We start from the raw sequence: 22580 nt of genomic DNA on the forward strand, positions 1-22580 counted from the left end.
GTATTTAGAAAATAATAAAGACAACCAAAACCACAAAACAATTCATTTTAGTAACTTCATGCACAAACTTAAAGCAACTGGCAAGTCTGAATTCTATCTTACATATGCATTTGGTGACTTTCAGTGAGAATAAAAATAATTTATTACACATATATTTCCTTAATCAGAGAAGCAAGTTAAAAAGCACTTAAATACTAAGAGACATTAATTTTTACATAAAATCCTCTTAATTCATAAAATGTTTTTTATTGACATCTGCTAAGCTTTACTTATGAAAACTTAAAGAAATCTTATGGAATAACATCACTCAATTTTTCCTGGAGTACCTTTGATGGAAACTTCCTTAAAAATCTGGAAATAATTACAAACTATTATCGTACCTACAAACATTTACTTGAAAACTATATCTGCCATTCATCAAATAACACAATGGATTCAAGAAATGTAATGGAAAAGTGAAGTGCATGTAAAGTACTTCAAATACATATAATTGTAAATCTTTAAAAAGAACACAAAAGATATCAGACATGAAATACACTGAAAGACTCAATAAGTAATATTTCACTTAATTGACAAAGCAATAAATTTGTGAAAATTACACATGTATATATGTTCCTGTTTCTTTTACTTTCAAATTATAAGAAATAATTTTATAAGATGTTACTAATTGTGATTCTAATACAAATTAAAAGTAAAGAATAGTGTAATTGTAAAAGTTATTTTTGAGCCATAACATCTATGTAAAAAAGAATAATATGCAAAAGACAATAAAATTCTGTGGAGGTGGTTGTATTTGTGGAGCAATAAATACTATATAGTGATAATGCTAAAAACAAAACAAAATCAAAAACCAAAACAAAACAACAAAAAAAACTCTTACATTTTGTTCTTTTACAGTGACCTAAAATTTCACTAAAAGTTACAGTGGACGGCATGTCTCATAGAGTTTAAAAGGCTATACATATGAACTGAATTATCCTTGACAAGTACCTTCAGTCACTTGTAATGTGATCACATGTAAATTTAGACCATATTTGCACAAAACCATTGGCAATTGTGTTTATTCAAAAGGGTTGATAAAAAAAGAAATGAATGACAGTATATTAAAGGTTTTATTTTTATTGAACTTTATTATTAAAAAAGCATAAAAATATTTAATATGCTTGAAATATTAGAAGAAAATATTTCAAGAAGTTTTGTCTTTTTCTTTCCCTTTTTAAACATCTAACTACCTATTCCCTCTAAAGCATTAGGCTTCAATGGTTTTCTTAAATTTCTAACAAAAGCACATTAAAAAAAATAATTTGCATTGAAAACACATTGTAACTAAGAACTAGATGGATAAAATTTCATCTGGATTTTCCCCCTATAGGAGAAAATTCTATGTAGAGTTTATCAAGGTCATTCATTCAAATCTTCAGGTGTTCTGATAGCACTAATAATTGCTCTTGATAAAACAACATGAAGCTATCAACACTAAAAAGAGTGAACATAAAATAATATAAGAAGACAACTCAGAACTCTGCAGCTTTTAAGATTCCTCAAGATTGTTCTTGATTTGGCATAGTGAAAGAAGGTTGAACTGTGCTAACTCTATAGGTATCAGCTCCATTGTGAAAGAAATGCATTACGGCTCGTAGAGCCAACCCAGTTTGCAGAGTGTTATGCCAAGCAATCTCCGTAACATCATTCACTTTTATTTACATTTCTTTATCAGAAATCTGCTACTGCTACGGTTGCCTTGCTAATGGATGAAAAAGGATATAAATCACCTTGAAACTGAATAGTAGAAAAAAAATGGACGATTATGTTAAGAAATTTTGCAAATGCCTGACAGTCATTTCTGTGTGTCCTTAAAACCAAGGTTTTATACAACAGAATATCTAATAATCTATTAAGATGGCCTTATAAGCTTATTTCAGAGTAGATTAATAAACTACTCATTTGGATTATAATGAAAAAAAGATTACACATTAATTTTTAAGGTATTATTTTTGGAAGCAAAATTTTGGTAAACAGAATAAAATGATTAGAACTACAGATTTTCACATATACTTTAAATTACATAAATAAGGCTCTGCATATACATAAATGCACACACACACACATATACACACTTGAACTCCTTAACACTCTGAATTATTTATAAATGCAACTTGAAAATCAAAACCGAGAGAGACATTTATTAACATTGCTTTGCTGAAACACTGAAAGTGCATTGCATAGAGAGCTTAAATTTCTCACTCTTCCTCTCAATCAATATTTGAGGCAAAGTTTCATCTCTAGGGCCCTTAATGGCAGGAATTCCTGGAGCCAGCAAATGAGTAACGTTAAACCTATGATTAGATGATGAGGCCATCAAAAGACACAAGACCCTTAATGCTACATCCCTCCCTCTTCCTTTCTCTGAACTGCAGTGAAATCCAGAGCTGAAGAAGAAGAAACTTTTAGTTATTTTTTCCCCATAAGAACATTTATGAAATATATGTATCATCAAGAACCTAAAGGTCCAGACAGAGTTCTTAGAATGTCTCTCAAACTCAAGACTTTGAAATTAGGTGCCAATTTTCAAATGCCCACTCAATTAATTCCTACCAAGGAAGCAGCTTTCCTTAACTTCGCTCTTATTACTATTCTTCCTGGATGAAAAGTCAGAAATGGACCTAATAACTCCTCTGTGAGAATGTTCTCAAAGAAAACAAAACTGGACACTGAAAATCTATAGGTAAGTGGCTGGCTGTTCTGTTTTTGCTGATATTTTTAAGGACCAGTGAAGTCATATTGCTTTTTATTTGATGAAGTTACAACTTGTGTTGTTAGGAATACTTCATTTAGGTCAGTAATATGGAAGAGTTTAATATGCATTTTCCTTTCTATTTAGGAAACTGGTGGTAAATGTAATTATGTATACATACATACATACACATATATGTGTGTGTATATGTATATATAGATATACACACACTGTTTTTCCATTTTTGTATATTTATTACTTATATGAAAATCAGGATTACCAAGAGATTAAAGAACTAGTATGAAAGACCAATATGCTTCTATTTAATTATCAGATAGCTTTAAATATAAATTTTAGAGTTTTACAATTTCTAAGAGGAAATATAGAACAACTGTAATTAAAATTGTAATTTTGGTGATGAAAATTAAATAGCACATGTAGATTTCTAGAATTGACACTGAAATATGCAAACTACATCTAAAAAGGAATGCAGCAAGGTATCATAACAAAGACTGTTCATTAATTAGCTGTATTTTATTCTTTGGTTATTGAATTAAAAATATAGCTTTCATTTTATCTAATATAATAAAGAAGAAATAATGTGATTAACAACACAGATTAACTTACAAGTCCTATCATTTCTTTTTTAGAAGGTGATATACAAAGAATTAGATCAAGGGTCATTAACAAGTTATATGTTCTATATTATTTATAGAGATAAAGAATATCAATGATAGAAGAATATGGAAGGTAAGAAAAAAAGACAGCTAAGAATAGCAAAAAGTTAAATGGTTTTGATATCATTTGTATAAAAATATAGCTTAATGTAGATTATTATCTTCGTTTATGAGATCATAGATGTTAAAAATATCTAAGCATATGTGAATATATGCACCTACATTTTATTGGTAGTGGATTTTCACTGACCTCATGTCCTTTAATGTAATAAAATGAATGAGGTTACTGTACCTGAGAACAAAGCAGCATAACAAGCTCAACCACAGATGTGCTGGACTTCATACAAACAAGGCCTGTAACAACAACAACAAAAGGTTAAAACAAAATGAAGTTACAATGCTAGATCATCAATTCTAGTCAATTTTTATATTTTCAATTTACACTTCAAAAAAAGAAGTAAAAGTGAATAGAAACATCAACACATACAAATGCATTAATTTTTTTTTAGACTTCAAACAGCAGAAATTTATTCTAGAGATCAGAAGAAATCTGAAATCATTATCACTGGTCAACAAGGTGTTGGCAAGACTATCCTCCCCCAGAGAATTAATTTAAAAATACTCAGATTTGGGAGTTGGTCGGTAGCGCAGTGGGTGAAGTGCATGTGGCAGAGCGCAAGGACCATATGGATCCCGGTTCGAGCCCTTGGTTCCCTACCTGCAGGGGAGTCACTTCACAGGTGGTTAAGCAGGTCTGCAGGTGTTTATCTTTCTCTTCCCCCTTTCTGCCTTCCCCTTATCTCTCCATTTCTCTCTGTCCTACCCAACAATGATGATGACAGCAAAAATAACTATAGCAATAAAACAACAAGGGCAACAAAAGGGAATAAATAAATAAATTTTAAAATACTCAGATTCAGAAAATGTGAAAAATACTCAAAAGTTTACTCCATATTTGGATTATATATATGTCAAGGCATTTATTCTACTCAAAGATAGCAGGCAATGGTTTTTGAAATAAAGAACTAATTAAGCTTTTATTTATTTTCTATCTGATTATCTCCTGAAGCTTAAAATAACCACTTAATATCTACTTAAATTCTTTCAAAAGTCAAAAATAACTTATAAATATATAACTCCCATAGGTTTTCAAGAATTAAACAATTTTGGGGGGTTAAACTATTTTTAAGACAAATTAAAAGTGAATCTCACACAAGTAACATATTAAACAATGTCTATAAAAATCTTCCATTGTTCTATTTCCAAAGTCTCCAATAAAGCATGAACAGATAAAAGATTAAATATAGGAACGTATTTATCATTGGTTGCCATTTGTTGGTACCTACTATGTGCTGAGTACTGCGTTAAGTGCGTTTTCTACATGCTTCTCATTTAATTATCTTATATACTCTGTGACACATTATTGTTGTTTCCATGCTACATATAAAAAACACTTCCTATAGTTTTATTTCTCACTCATGAATATCTGTTCCAATTAAAAGCAGGACTGCTGCATGACTTGTAAATAGAAAGCAGATCATAATTCGGTTAAGTGTCAAGAAAGAAGCAGCCAAGAATTAGTAGCATTATCTAGAGAAGATTATGTTAAAAATGGTATTTGCTAATTTAAAACAATTCTAAAGTTTTCTGATGTTTTTAATTAGCTTAATTGATGGATTTTCTTTTTCCCTTCTGTGCACATATGTGAAATTATCATAAAGGAATAAATGGCATGGTCTTAATTAGCTATTAAAATGGAAAATCCAAGCAAACTCTGTTGCTTTTTCTTTGCAAGGTAATTTCAATAAATAGCCTTAAATACCTTGTAGACAGTAGCATTTACATTTATTGGAAGTAGAGGCTAAATATCCCTTTGTTCCCACCCTGCTAACAACTCTACCCTTATTGTACAGACAGTACAAGCTGTGAGAAGGCACCAGTATTCCATCTTATCAGATCTCTGGGCAGACAGTTAGCTAATGAAATAAAAGGCAGATGCAAAAAGCTCGTTTAAAAGGACAGTTGTTGTAACTGATCGGTAATGCTCATGTGCTTAGGAACTCCAGAAAAATGAAGGGAGATTTAATATCTGTTGGCTGCTCAATGATATGATATTCTGACATTGAAAATCTAAGGAAAAGGTAAAGATGATGCATATCAAAGGGTAAAAATATATGTTTCTCATGTCATTTTTATACTTTAAATCTATAAAATAAAGGATTAGACTACAAGCTCATAAAAATGGCAATGTAAAAATGATTGACCAAGGACTCTGGAAAGAGCATAGTGGTTATGCAAAAGGCTCTGATGTTTGAGGCTCTAAAACCCTAGGTTCAATCTTCAACACCACTATAAACCAGTGCTTTAGTATAAAGACAAACAAACAAAAACTTCCACCATATAGTTTGTTTATTGTATTTATTTATTTTTTATATAGTTTTGCTTCTGCTAAGAAATTTTGTATATTAGTAGACTTGAGGTGGATAAGACTCTTCCACAGAGAACTCTTCCCCAGACAGATCATAATAAAAATGGGAGAAACAGTGATGACGCCAACACATTTACGAATAACTTGATGTAAAAGGAGCTGACTGAAAGAGACCTTTAACACGACATTAACAACATCTAATAAATATAAGATACTGCTACAAATGTTTGCTCTCTTACTACGCTTTAGAAATTACATTTGTGCTAGGCCATTATAAGTGTTTTTGTTTATCCCAGAGTACGGCAATACTCTGATTTATGGCAGTGCCGAGAGAATGTACTGGGAGACTCAAACCTTAGACATGAAACACTTTTACATAACTGTTAAGCTATCTCTTAGGTTTCACTAAGAAGTCTTATAAAAATAAACATTTTGATAAATCATTATTTTTAATAATTTATTATTGGACAGAGACAGAGAGAAATTGAAAGGGGAAGGGGAGATAAAGAAAGAGGCACAGAAACACCTACAGTCCTGCTTCACCACTCATGAAGCATCCCCTCTGCAGGTAGGGAACAGGGGTTTGAAGCCAGGTCCTTGTGCACTGCAGTATGTGTACTTAACCAGGTGCACCACCGACCGGCTCCCCCATTCTGGCAAATTCTTGAGCTCAATGTTAGTCTTTCCTTCATATGATTTTTGTATGTTTGTATAGCTCAGGAAAAGAACATGCTTCTTTTATACATAGATTATAATTTCTAAATTACATAGGATTGATTCTTCCTAAGAAATTTTCAGTTAAATAATTTAAGGAATTGTATGGAAACCATTGCAGTATGCAGAAATAGTATAGGCTTTGACCACTAGGACCTAACATACCAGTTATAATGACAGGACAAACAACCATATAGGACATAAGAGAGCATTATAATGAAAAATCACAAAAAAATTACAAGGAAGTATGCCTCAAAGTAAACAAATTATATTTAAGGTTTTAATCATATACATTTATTCATACTGGTAGACTCAAGTTCTAATTAAAGTGATTGAGCTGAGAGCCTTGTCCTTCTCTTAACTTTCGATTAAATCACAATAATCAATAAGGATTACATAGGGAAATTCAAAAGACATTAACTATCATAAATCATTTGAATCCCTCAATTTACTTTGGGTTAACTTTGATTATAAAATCCACTGCTACTCTCAGTGTCATTCCTTTGTACTTTCTTTTCTTACAATGTTCATTCAAATTTTAAATAAACCTCAACTAAATTCTGGAAGTAGGGACTGGCGGTTGCACACTTGGTTGAGTGAACGGTACCATACATAAGGACTGGGGTTTAAGCTACATGTCCTCAACTATGGGGGTGGGGGGAAGGGGAGCTTCAAAAGTGAAGTCATGGTATAAGCTTCTGTCTCTCTACTTCTCTATCTCCCTCTCTCCTGTCAGTCTTGCTTTCTGTTCTAGAAAGAAAGAAAGAAAGGAAGGAAGGAAGGAAGGAAGGAAGGAAGGAAGGAAGGAAGGAAGGAAGGAAGGAAGAAAAAAGAAGGAAAGGGGCCAGGTGGTGGCTCACTTGGTTGAGCACACATGTTACAGTGCACAAGGACCCAGGTTTGAGTCATTGGCCTCCACCTGCAGGAGGAAAGCTTCACAAGTGGTGAAGCAGTGCTGCAGGTGTCTCTCTGCCTCTCTCCCTCTCTATCACCCCCTTCCCTCTCAATCTCTGACTGTCTCTATCCAGCAATAAATAAAGATATTAAATAAATAAAAAAATAAATAAAAACTTAAAAAAAAAGAAAGAAGAAAGGAAAGAAGAAAGACAGAGTAGGAGACACACACACACACACACACACAGAGAGAGAGAGAGAGAGAGAGAGAGAGAGAGAGAGATCCAGGAGCAGTGGGCTTTTCATGCAGGCACCAAGCTTCAGCAATAACCCTGGTGGCCAAAGGAAAGGAGAGGGAGGAAGAGGGGAGGGAGAGTTGGAGGAAAAGTTGGAGAGGTATGGGGAGTAAAGGAGATGGGTAGAGGTGGAAGGGGACAAGGAGGGGGAGAAGGAGGGAAAGGGAGAGAAGAAAGGAAAGGAAATTCTGAAGCATGGTGAAATGTATAATTGCATGGTTGATTCTAAAACTACCCAAACGGAGAATTTTAATTTTGTTATATTATCAAATACATCTAACAATCTTCAGTTACACATTTTTAGCAAATTTGAATTTTCTTTTCTAGCAATATGCACTTTGCCATTTTCTCATTCATGGAAATTATGGTTTTATCTCATTAAATACTTAAGCATAATGCAAATAAGATATTTATCAGCTTTCCTAATAATGCATTCATAAAGTAAAGGATGTTTCAACATGCAAGGACCTGGGTTCACAGTCCTGGTCCCCACCTACAGGCCGAAAGCTTTGCAAATGATAAAGCAGAGCTGCAGGTGTCTCTGTGTCTCTCTCCCTCTCCATCTCCCCCCTTCTTGATTTCTGGCTGTCTTTATCCAATGAATAAATAATTAAAAAATTAGAAAAGAATCAAATAGGAAGCAGGCTGGGGAGACAGCATAATAGTTAGGCAAAACACTTTCGTGCCTGTGGTTCTGAGGTCCCAAGCCCCAGTATAAGTCAGAGTTGAGCAGTGTTTTGGTCAGTCAGTCTGTGTATCTATCTCCCTGTCTTTCATTAAAATAAGTAAATAAAATATTTTTAAAAAATGAATAGGAAATTCCTGGAGTTTGAAAGTTCCTTTGATCTTGTAACTTGACGATATTCTCAAAAGTCATAGCAAATATTACTAGTGTATGATTTTACCCAAACAACAGTTTACTGGGATCATATATCATAAATTCTATAAACAAAAAAAGCCCAGATAACTCAGCTGGGTTATTTTGCAAATAGAAGAACATCCTATATGGAACTTCTCCTTATCCACAATTCAATGTGCTATCTATATGGTTATGTAAGATAATATGATACAAGAAATCAGTGCATGGCTGACCATTAAAAGTCTTAAATCATGAAGTGGAGAGATAATTCATCTAGTAAGAATGTGTGCCTTATGGACACCCAGGGTTCAAACCCTGGCTTTACAAAGGAGCACCACACAGCAGCATGGGGGAAGCTCTAAGGACAGTGGAATAGTGCTAAGAGAATTCCTTCCCTTCCTCCATCCCTCTGTTTCTCTTTCCCTCTCTATCTGAAACAAACAGAGTGAGAATGTAGGTCTGGAACTGTAGAATCACATGTGGGTACGGTTCTAATACATCAAAACCAAAAATATTCAGGTATAAAATATAGCTACTTATAAATTAAAAGTAAACCATTTTAAATACCTTTTTTGAATAATAAATAAAGTTTTTAAGTGCTATGAAATAGGAAATCTGCAAACTAGAAAAACCTACAAATGAGTAAAATAAATGTCAAAAGTGATATCCAAAAATTAAAGAAATTCTTTGATTCAGTTCTAAGAATACTACTTTATACTTATTACATATCAAAGTATATAATTTGAAACAGATAAATTCCATATACTGAAAAAAATTAAAAGCCTATATTCTAATGAAGGACACACTGGAGGAAAACTGGTCAGCTTAATGTTAGAAGACTAAGTATTGTCTCAGAATCATTACAGAATGTTGACTTGGTAAGCAAGATAAATTATGTCATTACACTAATTCCTAATATGATTATGTGAAAATATGGAACTGAGAAATAACAGGGAATATTTGTCTCGAAGTAATATACAGTTACTAATTTCTAGGGGAAACATGGAGACCACTCTGAGATCATCAATCACAAATGATATTATTCAATTTCTAAAAGAGAATCTATCAAATTTGGTATAAGCATGTTCCTCTACTACTGAGAGTACCAATACCACCCTAAGATTTTGCTCCAGATCAAAATACATCCATAAATAGAAAATACACTTAATATGAGAATATTTTTTAGTTTAAATGTTATAAGGTACAGCTGCTAAAATTACCTGTGTAATTTCAAAGTAATTAGTTCAAAGTAATATGCTTAATCAGAAGATTGTGTCTGGTTAGACTCAGTGCAATTAGAATAACCCTTCTGAGTACAGAAAGAACATTTCAGGCATAATTAGTAAGATGTACATCATGTGTCACAGCACATATTCCCTATAAATGGGGTCGGGAGAGGAAAAGATAATCTTCTAACAGCTAAAACTATTGTCACAAGTCTAAAGTGTAGCTTCCACCCATTTTATCGCATACAACAGAATTTATATTTATTTTTCACATACTTGAATACATTCAGTCATCTGGATGAAGCAAAAATAAGAGAAGTGCAGACTCTCCATGGAAATACAATGTATATGCAAAAGAAAGTGGTTAAAACAAACAAGTTAATCCAAAAAATAACTTAAACCATAGGGAAAACTCTTTGAAAAAAATGGTTTACAGAGGAAAAAAGCTTTGCATATTTGTAGGCTTAAGAACACTTGAATTAGAAAAATAATATTAACTGATCAAAATTACACCACTTAAGGAAAAACACAACTGAAATTTATATTATTGTGCAGTAGAACAATTAAAGACAAAGCCTTCTGTGCTTTGTAATAATACCAGAAATAGTAAGTTTATATTTAGAGGGATATACAAAATAGTCTGTGTAAAGGAAAATGCCAGAATGGTATGAGGTGAGGTCCAAGAAACAGTTACAGGAAACCAAAGATGCTCAGGTGGCAAAAGTAGATTTCTGGAGAGTTACTGCAAAAACGCTGATTTCTCTTGTGACCAGAGTCTACCTAAGTTGTGGCAATACTACAAATTAAGGGGCATCTGAAATGTGGAAAACTATTTTTGACACCTGAGAAGCACAGACTAGAGACTGATGGTCAAGGGTGACGTGCCCTGGGCCTGACCTCAATCTCTGAAACTAGAGACAAGGAACAACATATGAGCAGATTAAAGGACATGGACCAGATAAAAAACGCCTGCCTTCATATTTCTGACTTAATTGTACTGGTGTTGAAAACATAATACAAGTGATTATTACTGTTCGCCAGTGTAGATCTCTTGGTATTTAAAACATAGCGTAGGCAGATGTTACTAATTCCAGAACAGTAATAACAAACCAATACTTACATGTTTTCTTAAATATTTTAATATAGGGACTTAACCTAAGCCTTCAGAATCAAGTAATTATTTTAACAGTATAGAATTTAGATCTAGTTTCTAACTAAACTGAAGTAACCTTAGATATGCCATATCATTAAAGGCCCACTTCCTGTTTTCATATGGGATACAAGCTAAATAGAGTTTTTGCATCTTAAAATGACTAAATGACATTTAAAATTTATATAATGTTCATTTTTTAGATATTAATTTTTTTAATTTTTAATCTTTATTTACTGGATAGAGACAGTCAGAAATCAAGAGGGAAGGGGGTGAAAGAGAGGGAGAGAGAGAGGGAGACACCTGCAGCCCTACTTCACCACTCGCAAAGCTTTCCCTCTGCAGGTGGGAACCAGGGGCTTGAACCCAGGTCCTTGAGCACCATAATACATGCGCTCAACCAGGTGCACCACCACCCGGCCCCTGATAATGTTCATTTGTTAAAAGTTCTTATAAAGCTTGACTATATCATATGTTTGGGCCATTCTTGTAGATACTGTCTATAGCTACTTTCTCATTATATAAGTTCTAACTTCTTTATGTCTTAATTGGTTAAACTTGGACAAAAAAGTCATTTCAAAACCATGAAAAGGAATCAAAGTAGAAAGCATAGGTTCCTGATCAGTTATGTAAGCACGGATTTATATTTCATTCTGTACTTGAAAATAAAAATGATAAATGAAAAAATATATATTCAGTTATTTAGTGATAATATAAAGATTAAAACTATTACCTGATCTGTCCCTGTGAGGTCAGAGTGTTTTACTTTTTAGTCTTTAAATGTTTAAGTTTTATGATTGATCTAATGAAATCTTGTAGCATTAGCAAGTTAGTTTTACACTTCATCAAATAATTACATAAATATAGATTATCCATTACTAGTTTGATACATATTCTAAATAAAAAGGAAAATAGTAATAAAAATGAAAGAAAAAGTAATACTGCATTACATCAGTATGTACATGTCAAATTTACACAATAGACACTGGGTACAGAAAGTCATAGTTTATTTAAAATAAATAAATATTCTGTATTTTGTTGAGGAAATATCCTACAAAGACTGTTAACGTCACAGAGTATAGTCTTTAGTGTTTATTTATGTGTTTTTATTAATAAGAGAATCAGAGCATTACTCTTGTATACTCAGCTCACAAATCCTGCATTTAACCACTATCCAGCCACTTTTCTAGCACTTGCCCTCTCCACTTAGGTAGCCTCAGTTCTGAATCCGAGCTTGTATTTATTACACTCTGTTCCCTTGCTTGTAGGGATAGCTACACAGAGTCATAGATTATAGATGTAATCAGCAGATTTTGTTTATTTTTGTAAAAGAGTAAATTATATTTTGCACTTTGTGAGCTATCAGCTCTCTGAAGAAGTCCAATCAATTCTACCATTACAGTACAAAGACAGTTTAGATACTAAACAAAAGAATGGGGCAAATGGGTTTCAGCAAAACTTTATTTACAAAACTAAGCAGCCACAGGGAGTGGCACAACTGCTAAAGTGTACATGTTACCAACACAAGAATTAGGGTTCAAGCTACAGCCCCCCACCTTCAGAAGGGAAGTTCCAGGACTGGTGGAGCAGTACTGCAGGTGTTTCCCTTTCCCTCTCTACCCTCCCTTCTCTCTCTGCTTCTCTCTGTCTCTATAAAACACAAACGAACAAAACCACAATGTGCGGGAATGACCAAGACAGTGGATTACTCATCATGAAGGCACTAAGCAATGACAATGATGGTAATAAACAAACAAATAAACTTAAAGTATTTTAAGAATAAACTAAAAAGTAGTAGCTATAGTTCAACTACAGGGGCAGTTTATTGACTCCTGGTAAAGTTCATATTGTGTTATGAATCAATAGCTTGCTTAATAAATAAAAACTAGAGGCTGGGTGGTGGTGCACCTGGTTGAGTGCACATGTTTTAATATGCAAAGATCCAGGTTCGAGCCCCCAGTCCCTACCTGCATGGGGAAAGCTTTGCAAAGGGTGAAGCAGTGTTGCAGATGTCTCTGCCTCTCTCCCTCTCTATCACCCCTTCCCTCTTAATTTCTGCCTGTCTCTATCCAATAAATAAATAAAGATAATAAAAAATTTAAAAAAGAAATAAAAACAAGAGTTGAAGAGATTTGTAACCCTCTCCAAACCCATTCCCTTCAAATAAACAATTACTATAATTTAATCTTCTCTATTCACACTTAAGCAATTTTATCATATATTAATAAAAGTTTCAACATAACATTCTTTAAATTCACTTTACTTGGTGAAGTAACTTTGTTTTATAAGCCTATACATGTTTTAGAAGTACTTTCTCACCTCTTCCAAATGCACTATCCCACCAATAAAAAATCTATTTAATTTATAATCTATGACTCTGTGTAGCACCAATTTCTTCCACAAAAGTCTATTGTACCCTCTCCTCCTCTTTATTAATCTCAATTCTTTAGTTTGAGTCCATAATTTTAATTTGACTTTGCTTGTTTTCCTTGCTTTATTTTTCCCTTGCCAAAATTATATTATATTTGAACTGTTTTAATTGTTATTTGATTGAAAAGCCTTTCATTCCTCATTCATATCTGACGGAAAATCTAGCAAATGATGGTGATATGTGTTTAGGTGGATTTTTTTCTATTTATTTATTTACTTACTTAGCAAGTTAGTTAGTTAGCTAGTTATTTTTGCCACCAGAGTTATTAATAGAGCTTAGTGCCTGCAAGAAGACCATTTTTGTTATGTTCCTACATGTCATTTTTTTTTTAATTAGAGGTAAAAGAGAAGGAGAGTGCCTACTTTCTCTGATGAGGAATTCCAACATGATGCTAAACATCACTATTAAGAGTGGACATCCTTGTCTTATTCCAAATCTCAGGGAGAAACGACTATTACTCACCATTCAGTATTATACTAGTCATGGGTTATATGGTCTTTCTGATGTGAGGACTGTTACTTCTATTCCCAGTATATTGAGGGCTTGTATCATAAATGAATGTTTAATCTCACAGAATTCTTTTAAAGCATCTTTTGATAAGACTATGTGATTTGTATCTTTTCTTTTTGCTGATGTGTTGTAATACAGTGACTGATTTGTAGATGTTGAAGTGTTCCTGAGATGAATTTGACTTATTCCCAATGGATTACTAGTTTAATGTGTTACTGGATTCAATTTATTCAGAATTTGTTAAAGACTATATATTCATGTTCAACACAGATATTCTCCTATAGTTTTCTCTTTTTTATAAATTACTTTTCCTTGCTATAAGAATCAGAATGAATTTGGCATCCAAGAGTAAGTTTGGGGTTGTTCCACCCTCCTTTGAGAATTTGGTAGAAACTGAGTTGGAAAAATGTTAGCTCTTTTTGATAGTTCGGTATAATTCACTGGAAAGTCATACAGATATAGCTTTCCATTATTGAGCGACTTAATAATTACTAATTTAATTACTGCACTTGTTATAGGCCTATTCAGGTTGTGTAATACTTATACTGCATTGGCAAAGTTTTTAAATGTGGCTTGACATAATATTTAGAGAAATAAGCTTCCAAGTTACTAATAATTTCAGAAATTATTCTTATAAGTAATTATAAACATTGAAGGGAGCGAAACTTTAAATGGCTCACATTTTTTAACTTCAAAGGTTAACATAAGTACTGACGTTAACAACACAATAGGAGAAAAAAATCATTTGATGGAAAATTAGTAAGTTTTGAATAACTGACTCTGTGGCTCAATGAATTAATTATGGAGTGAAGATGCCTGTATTAGATCACTCATAAGTATGTCTAGAATTTATAAGGATTGAATTGCACGTCAGGCAGTGGCTCACCCAGTAGAATGCATGTTACCATGCATGAGGAGTAAGGTTCAAGGTCTCAGTTCCAACATGCAAGAAGGAAGCTTCTAGAATGATGGAGTGGTGCTACATGTATCTCCTCTCTCTTACTCTACCAGAAAGAAGGGAAGAGAAAGGGAGGCGGGGAAAAGAACAAAATGAACAAACAAAAAAACCTCAGAAACGGTGGAGCTATGCAGGCACAGAGTCCTAGCAATAGCCCTGGTGGAAAAAAGAGGGGAGACGGGGTGAAGAAGAGGGAGGAAGAGTAGGAGAAGTTTATTAAAATGACATAAACTAAATCTTTGCAAAAGTTAATTTATTTTCTTTACTCCTCATTCCATTATGTTGCTGTTGAATAGCAGACAGCAGCTTCATGAGTTCAACTTAATTTTAACAGTTAAATTATTATTGCACCAAAACAAAGGCTTCTGGGGAAGAAGGGGAAAGGAAATGGTCAAGGGGGCTTGGGAGTCCTGAAGCATGATGATAGAAACAGACTCAAGTTGAAGGTGACAGTGCTATGTAGATATCTACCATAGGGAGATGCGAAATTGTACCCATGTGTCAACAACTATACTGTAAACTATTATTCCCATGACTTGCATAAAGTAATATTGAAAACAATTACATATTTCTTCTTAGTTAAGGACTGACTTAAAGTGTCAAAAATGTTATGGGAAGAAAAAAGAAAAAGCCAGTTAGAAAAACCAGTGTTCTTAGAGTCACAATGAAGTAGACGCCCCATCTTAAATACAGGCGCTCTGATAGGAATGTTCGTGTTAGATTCTCCCAACACTTTCTGTGAAGTTCTTCCTTCTGCTTTCAGCACTGAATGGTAACACACTTTTTGTTTGTTTGTTTTAATGATTTAAGAAAAGTTATATATAAATATCTCATCTTTTGAAATCAATGTCCTTACATTTTTTTACAATAGATATTTCTCTGTAAGCATAGATTATGCCATGCTTAGTAGACATATTATAGTAGAGTGCAATAATGAGGTTATGTAGAGAAAAATCATACCTTCTATCAATAGCTCTTGTCCATGACTGCCCAGAAGAGTTCGAGATAGGAATGGGGCAAAGTCTACAAAAATTTCACGAAGAAGAGGAGCAACTTTTTCTAAAGCTCTTTCAAGTTTTGCAGTGATGCTGTTGAAATTAAGACATAAAAACTTGTAAATATAATTCCACATAAAAGACAAATAAATTTTACTTCTGAAATTAAAATCTTAAAAAATTGCAAGTTCAGTGCTAACCAATGAATCAACAGCTTTATATAAAAGGGATACCCGAATGAGATTCACATCAGTCATAAGTCTAGCCTAAAGACTGCTGCTAAACTAGAATGATTGTGTTGTGGAGGTGGGGAGGTGGGGTTTGGGGGAGAAGGTGTAACATGCAAGGGTAATGGAACTAAAAAATTCAAAAAGAAATGTTTCTTTAAGTCTTCACTGTCTATCGCAGCGCCCCTACAAAGATCATTATGTCAGATACAAAGAATTGTATCTTGAGGGCCAGGCAGTGTTGCATCTGGCTAAGTGTACATACTATAGTGCACAAGGACCAGGGTTCAAGTCCCTGGTCCCCACCTGCAGGGGGAAAGCTTCAGGAGTGGTGAAGTAAGGCTGCAAGTGTCTATTTCCTTCCCTCTCTATCTTCCTCTCCCTTCTCAATTTTACTGTCTCTACCCAATAACAAATAAGTAAATAAATAATTTAAAACAGAAACCAAAATAATTGTATCTAGTTCTCAAGTTTGCTGGAAAGCTGCTGAAAAGCTGGATTTACAATAGAATGTCTGGAATTCAGTATAATGGAGTTGGATTTGGATTACTTTCTAGAAATAGGCATTTTCTCATTTTATAATTTCATTTATTTTACTCACTAATCCCTGCATTGTTATAATTTATATCTGCATTATTATAATTTATATTTCTCACTAGTAAATATTATTTGACATTCTTGAAAATATGTCAAGTAGCAAATATAAAAGATATGGCTAGAGAAAGTATGCTCCGGAAAGTAAATCAGTAACAACTATCTCTCTTGGAAGTGCTTTTGGAATAGAACTATCTGGACTGGACTAGAAATCCGTCATGTTACATAAGCAAGGCTGGGGTAATATGTCAAATACTGTAAAAAAAAAAAAAAAAAAAAAGATCACAGAACCTACCAAGTGAGGATGAAATGAGATTTAACAATTAAAAATTAACAGACCTGGCTGGGGAAATAGCATAATGGTTATGCAAAAGACTTTCATGCCTGAGGCTCTAAAGTCTCAGGTTCAATCCGCAGCACCACCATAAGGTAGAGATGAGCAGTGCTCTTTATGTGTATCGTTTTCTTCATGTCTCTTTTCATTAAAAGTAAGTAAATTACATTTTTAAAAAAGTTCACAGATATGTACTTAACATAACATGAATAGTCAATAACATTAGCTCTTGTGATAGCTACACTGAATAAAACGACTTTTAAAAAAAAAATTTACAAACCACTCTGATATATACATTTATACACATATATTTAATTAATTTTTTTTCTGTTCTTCCACAAGGGTTATCACTGGGGTTTTTATGCTTGCGGCCTGGGTTCAAGCCCTGACACCACATGTGAGTAAGGCAGAACCACAACACCAAAGTTCCCATGCTGTGTTGTCTCCCCTGTCTCCTACAGCACTAAATAAAAATCCAATTACACATTAACTGAGTTAAGATTGACATTTTCTACCAAAGGCTACTAAAATTAAGTTGATAAAGCAAGAGTTCAGGATATAAAGCCAATGTAAAAAAACCAACAGTCTTTCCATAATTTACCAACATACACGTAAGATCTTTATTTTTCCTTCTTATCTTGGTTAAAGTATGATTTATATCGGGAAATCATAAGCTTTTCTAAACATGAATTAATTTCTGATTTCCATAATTTTAAGTAATTACTTAGATTCTAACTAAAAAACTGGACATCTAAAGTAAAATTTTAATTAATAGTATCAACAAACATGAAAAAATACTAATAAAAGAATAAATATGATTTGCAATGAAAGTAAAAAGTCACTAACAGAAATTGAAGAGCAATGAATGGGATTACAGGCCACGTTCACAAGCTGGAAAACTCAACACTTTTTTAATATTTATTTATTTTCCCTCTTGTTGTTCTTGTTTTATTTTTATTGTTGTTGTTATTGATGTTGTTGCTGTTAGCTAGGACAGAAGGAAATGGAGAGAGGAGGGGAAGACAGAGAGGGGGAGAGAACGATAAACACCTGCAGACCTGCTTCACCGCAGGTGAAGTGACTCCCCTGCAGGTGGGGAGCCGGGGGCTTGAACTGGGATTCTTATACCAGTCCTTTTAGAAAATTCAACATTTTAAAGATATAATCACACCAAATCTAATTAGAGATTCAACACAGCCCCAAGACTGAATTTTATTTTTAGAGACTGGCAAATCAACAATTTATATTAATACTATTTAAAATTCATATGAAAACCTAGAAAAGTAAAAATTAATTGTTAAAAAATGTTGAATATCTTATATTATCTGATTTCAAGGCTTACTACTATCTATAAAGTTACAGTAATGACCTCACTAAGGTATTAATATAAGGATCTTTATTCAGATCACAGAGTATAGTGAAATCAAGATGTAAATCCACATAAAGTTAATTGATTTTTTAAATATTTATTTTATTTATTTATTCCCTTTTTGTTGCCCTTGCTGTTTTACTGTTGTAGTGATTGATGTCATCATTGTTAGATAGGACAGAGAGAAATGGAGAGATCAGGGGAAAACAGAGGGGGAAAGAAAGATAAGATTCCTGTAAGCCTGCTTTACCGCCTGTGAAGTGACTCGCCAACAGGTGGGGAGCCGGGGGCTCGAACTGGGATCCTTTCGCTGGTCTTTGCGTTTTGTGCCACCTGCATTTAACCCACTGTGTTACCACCCAAGTTAACTGATTTTAAACCAATGTGCTAGGCAAATCTGTGATGCCAAAACCCTGATATGCACACAGGAAAAAATAATCATAAATAGTTGCCATGCAAGTAAAAATTAAATCAAAATGAACTAATAATATAATTTTAAAAGCTATGAAACTTTTAGCAGAAAATATACAAAAAGATTTTCATGACTTTGAAAAGGTTAAAGATACTGTTTAAAGGTAGTATTTAAGAAGCAAGGCCAAACAGGAAGAAGTTCGGACTGGGTAGGGTGTACGACTGCAAAGCAAAGGACTATGGGTTAGTGGGAGAAGTGGGACTTGGAGGCCTGCAGGTATCAGACCTGCATAGGCTGGTGAAGAGGTACTTGGGTTGGTGGTGAGAGTGGTATGCAGACACCTAACATGTGGAGATAAGAGACTATAATTATATGTCAACAACTGTTATGTAAAGTATTACATCCCCAACATAATCATAATACAAAATATATACTATAGGATAAATAGGCAGGAATCATAAAAAGACATTTTTAAAGTAACAGACTATAAAAATGAAAAATTTCTCCTTTAATACTATTAAGAAAACAAAAATAATAGCCACAGAATAGAAAACGTCAGCATATATTTTTAAAAAAGGTACAAATTTAGAAGTCATAGGAAAACCCTACATTTCAATAAAGAAAAAAAATTAAATGGTATGTTTCAGTGTTCCATAAGTACATTTAAAATATCATTATTCATTAGGAAAATAAAGCCAAAAGAGGTTTGATTTCTCAGTCATTATTAAAATACTAAATTGAATGGATTGATAATGCCAACTGTTGACAAGAACACAAATTAATGTAATATTTTCTTTTATACACTGGTGATAAGAATGTTATTACAAGATACAAAAATCAATTCAGCAGTTTCCTAAAAAGATAACTATATAATTACTATTCAAGCAGCGATTTCACTTTTGGCTATGCTCCTAAAAATATATACCCATGGCAAAACTTACACTTAAATGTTCAAAGTATCTTTATCTGCAAAGTCCCAAAAGTAGAAACAAAAATCCAGATGTCTATCAACAAGTTGGGTAGAAAAACAAATTGTCGGGTAGTGAAATCATGAAATAATTCTTAAGAATAAAAAGAAATGGACCACTAATTGACAAAATGTCCTGAACGGAATGGAAAACAGCACACATGTCTAAACTACAATGTTAAGAAAAACAAATACAAGTTGCCTAGGGCAGAGATGTCAAGGTGTGGATTTCAAATGGGAGAGGAAAATCTAAGGAAGTAAATAAGTGCTAGTATCTTGACTATAGTGGTAGTGTCATGGGTAGACCTGGTTAAAACTCATTAAAATGTGCACTCTAAATGTTTTTTACTATTTAATGTTGACATGTAAACGAATGGGTCTTGATAAAGTCAATTTGAAAACTATCCAGAGGGGAGAAAAATATATAGAGCAAAATATTAAATTTATAAGTCAGTGATTCCACTCCAAGTCATTTATCTAACATATATATACAAATGTACAACGCACCCACGAGTAAGGTAACATAATAGTATTATCTAAAAAGCAGTATTATTTGTAAAAGCTTCAAACTAGAAAAATCCCCCCAAATACAGCAATAAAATAGATAAACAATTATTGTACAGACACACCAAAGAATATACAAATAAATTGGTATATGGTTGAATATAAAAAATGATGTTGAACAAAAAATAGAATACATATTGGTAACTCAATCTAATACAAAATACATTAATAAATAAGAAATTTCGTGTACTGAATTTGAAAAGAAACAAGAACCACTACATAAATACAAAGGAGCCCAGTGTGTGGGCTCTGTGGTACTTACAACACTCTTTCTTTTCTTTTTTCTTTCTATTTTATTTGACAGAACAGAAAGAAATAGAGAGAGGAGGGAGGTAGAAAGGGAGAAAGATATCTACCTGCAGACCAGCTTTACAGCTAATGAATCTGTCCCCCTGTAGACAGGGAGTGAGGGCTCCAACCCTGATCCTTGCTTGTGGTGATAAGTGTGTTTAACAAGCTGTGCCCCCACCCGGCATCCACATTCTATTTCTTGACTTGGGTTATAGTATATGAGTGTGTTCATTCTTTCACTGAGTTTTCATTGTGTATGTACAATTTTAATTTAAAAATATAATCCTATCTCTATGAATGTTCTTTGATACACCACTACAAATCACTTGAATCTATAAATCATGATAGAAAAGATGATTATATTTAAGTTCCAATTATATATCATGTTATTTCACCAATTTTGTAAGTTTGTGTTTTATTTATTATTTTAACATCATGCTGCAGAATGAATCCAGGACCTCACATGTGTATAATACATTGCTGAGGGACTGAAAGGATCAGCTTTTCCATATATATATATATATATATATTTCCATCAGGGTTATTGCTGGGGCCAGGTGCTTACATGAACTTACCCTTCCTGCTGGTAATTTGATTTTTTGAGGATGAAAGGGAGAGATGGGGATGAGAGAGAGGCCGAAAGGAGAAACAACTGCAGCACCCCTCCACCACTTGTGAAGCTACCCTCCTCTTTCTGCTTCATTATGTTAAAGTAGGAGAGGGAGGAAAATGAGTTTAAAATAGTTATGCAAACCTCATGTTTTCAGCAGAATCTTCAGGCATTGGGGCAACAGTTTGGACAGCTGGAAGGTTTTTGCTGGTAGCACCATTCACAAAACTAGAAGAGGAGGAAGATGAGGAGGACCCTGAATCCACGGCACCTGTTGCCAAAATAACAATTATTTAGTCTTAAATACTGATTTCACAAAATCACTTCATTACTATCATGTTTGAAAGAATTAATCAATTCAATCTATAAACAAAAATCAAGTACTAACAATCATTTGGCACTCCTTTTAATTATAAATAACAGCTGTTGCATTAAAATCCAGTTGATTTACTAATGTTAATCTAACAAACTACATATTACAGATGGAATATAAACAAAAAGACATCAACGAATGAAGGTAACAGGGAAAATGAGGCAGATAAAACAATGCAAGTTTAGATGTAAAGGTTGTGTTTTTATTACTGTGGTGTTACACTTTTAGCTTTCATTACAAGATATCATTTACAGCAAACTAAGCCACTGCAGCATCAAATGCTTATTTTGATGAAACAACTGTTTAAGAAGTCTTGTAATGAGAATACATGAACTTGACTTAAAAATATCATCAAATATGCTGTTTTACAGCACCCCCCCAATATCATATATGTATATAAATAAGCTGTGGACTTGAGGGACATCTAGTGTTCCTAAATACTATCTTATCCTAATTCTCATAAAACTAACTTATTTACTAGGTATTCAATTATAACACTAACATAGCAGTTGAGTGTCAGCCTAAAAATTAGACAGTAAACTCAGTTCAGATATTGATTTATAATGTATTTGTGTGCCTGTAGTTCTGAAATACCTAACATAGAGGTTTATTATATATACTTTCTTACTTCTTATAATATATACTTTATACTATCACTAGATGTCTTAGTGTAGTACTTTCTATATTTATTAGTTTATATTATATAATTTTTTAAAATAAATTTTATATAATGATAAGAGGCTATTTAATTTTTTAATTTATCTATCTTTTAAAAATAAGGACTTGTTCTACAAACACCAAATATAGATTCTTTTCTACTGTGCTGGCTTATTTTAAAAACCTTAATTTGCTTATTGGTTTGTATTTTTTCTAAAAGAAAAAAACATACTTAATTCTACTTCTGGAAAACTTCTTCTTCTTCTAGCATTTGCCTCTGGAAAACTGAATGAATATAAAAAGCCTACAC

The 22580-nt window shown here is 33.2% G+C and overlaps 1 protein-coding gene across 6 annotated transcripts in view; it reads right to left on the reverse strand.

The window, feature by feature from the left end:
- Nucleotides 1–22580, reverse strand: part of NBEA (neurobeachin) — a 546841-nt gene that overhangs the window by 324346 nt on the left and 199915 nt on the right. For all 6 annotated transcript variants that reach the window (XM_060191623.1, XM_060191622.1, XM_060191624.1 and 3 more), the window contains 3 exons: nt 21385–21511; nt 15838–15965; nt 3704–3765 (listed from right to left, as the gene is read on the reverse strand). In XM_060191623.1, the coding sequence (XP_060047606.1) occupies nt 3704–3765; nt 15838–15965; nt 21385–21511 (317 nt within the window). The remainder of the gene's footprint in view (nt 1–3703; nt 3766–15837; nt 15966–21384; nt 21512–22580) is intronic.

This window comes from Erinaceus europaeus, chromosome 5 (genome assembly GCF_950295315.1).
Source record: "Erinaceus europaeus chromosome 5, mEriEur2.1, whole genome shotgun sequence".
Classification (NCBI taxonomy): Eukaryota; Metazoa; Chordata; class Mammalia; order Eulipotyphla; family Erinaceidae; genus Erinaceus; species Erinaceus europaeus.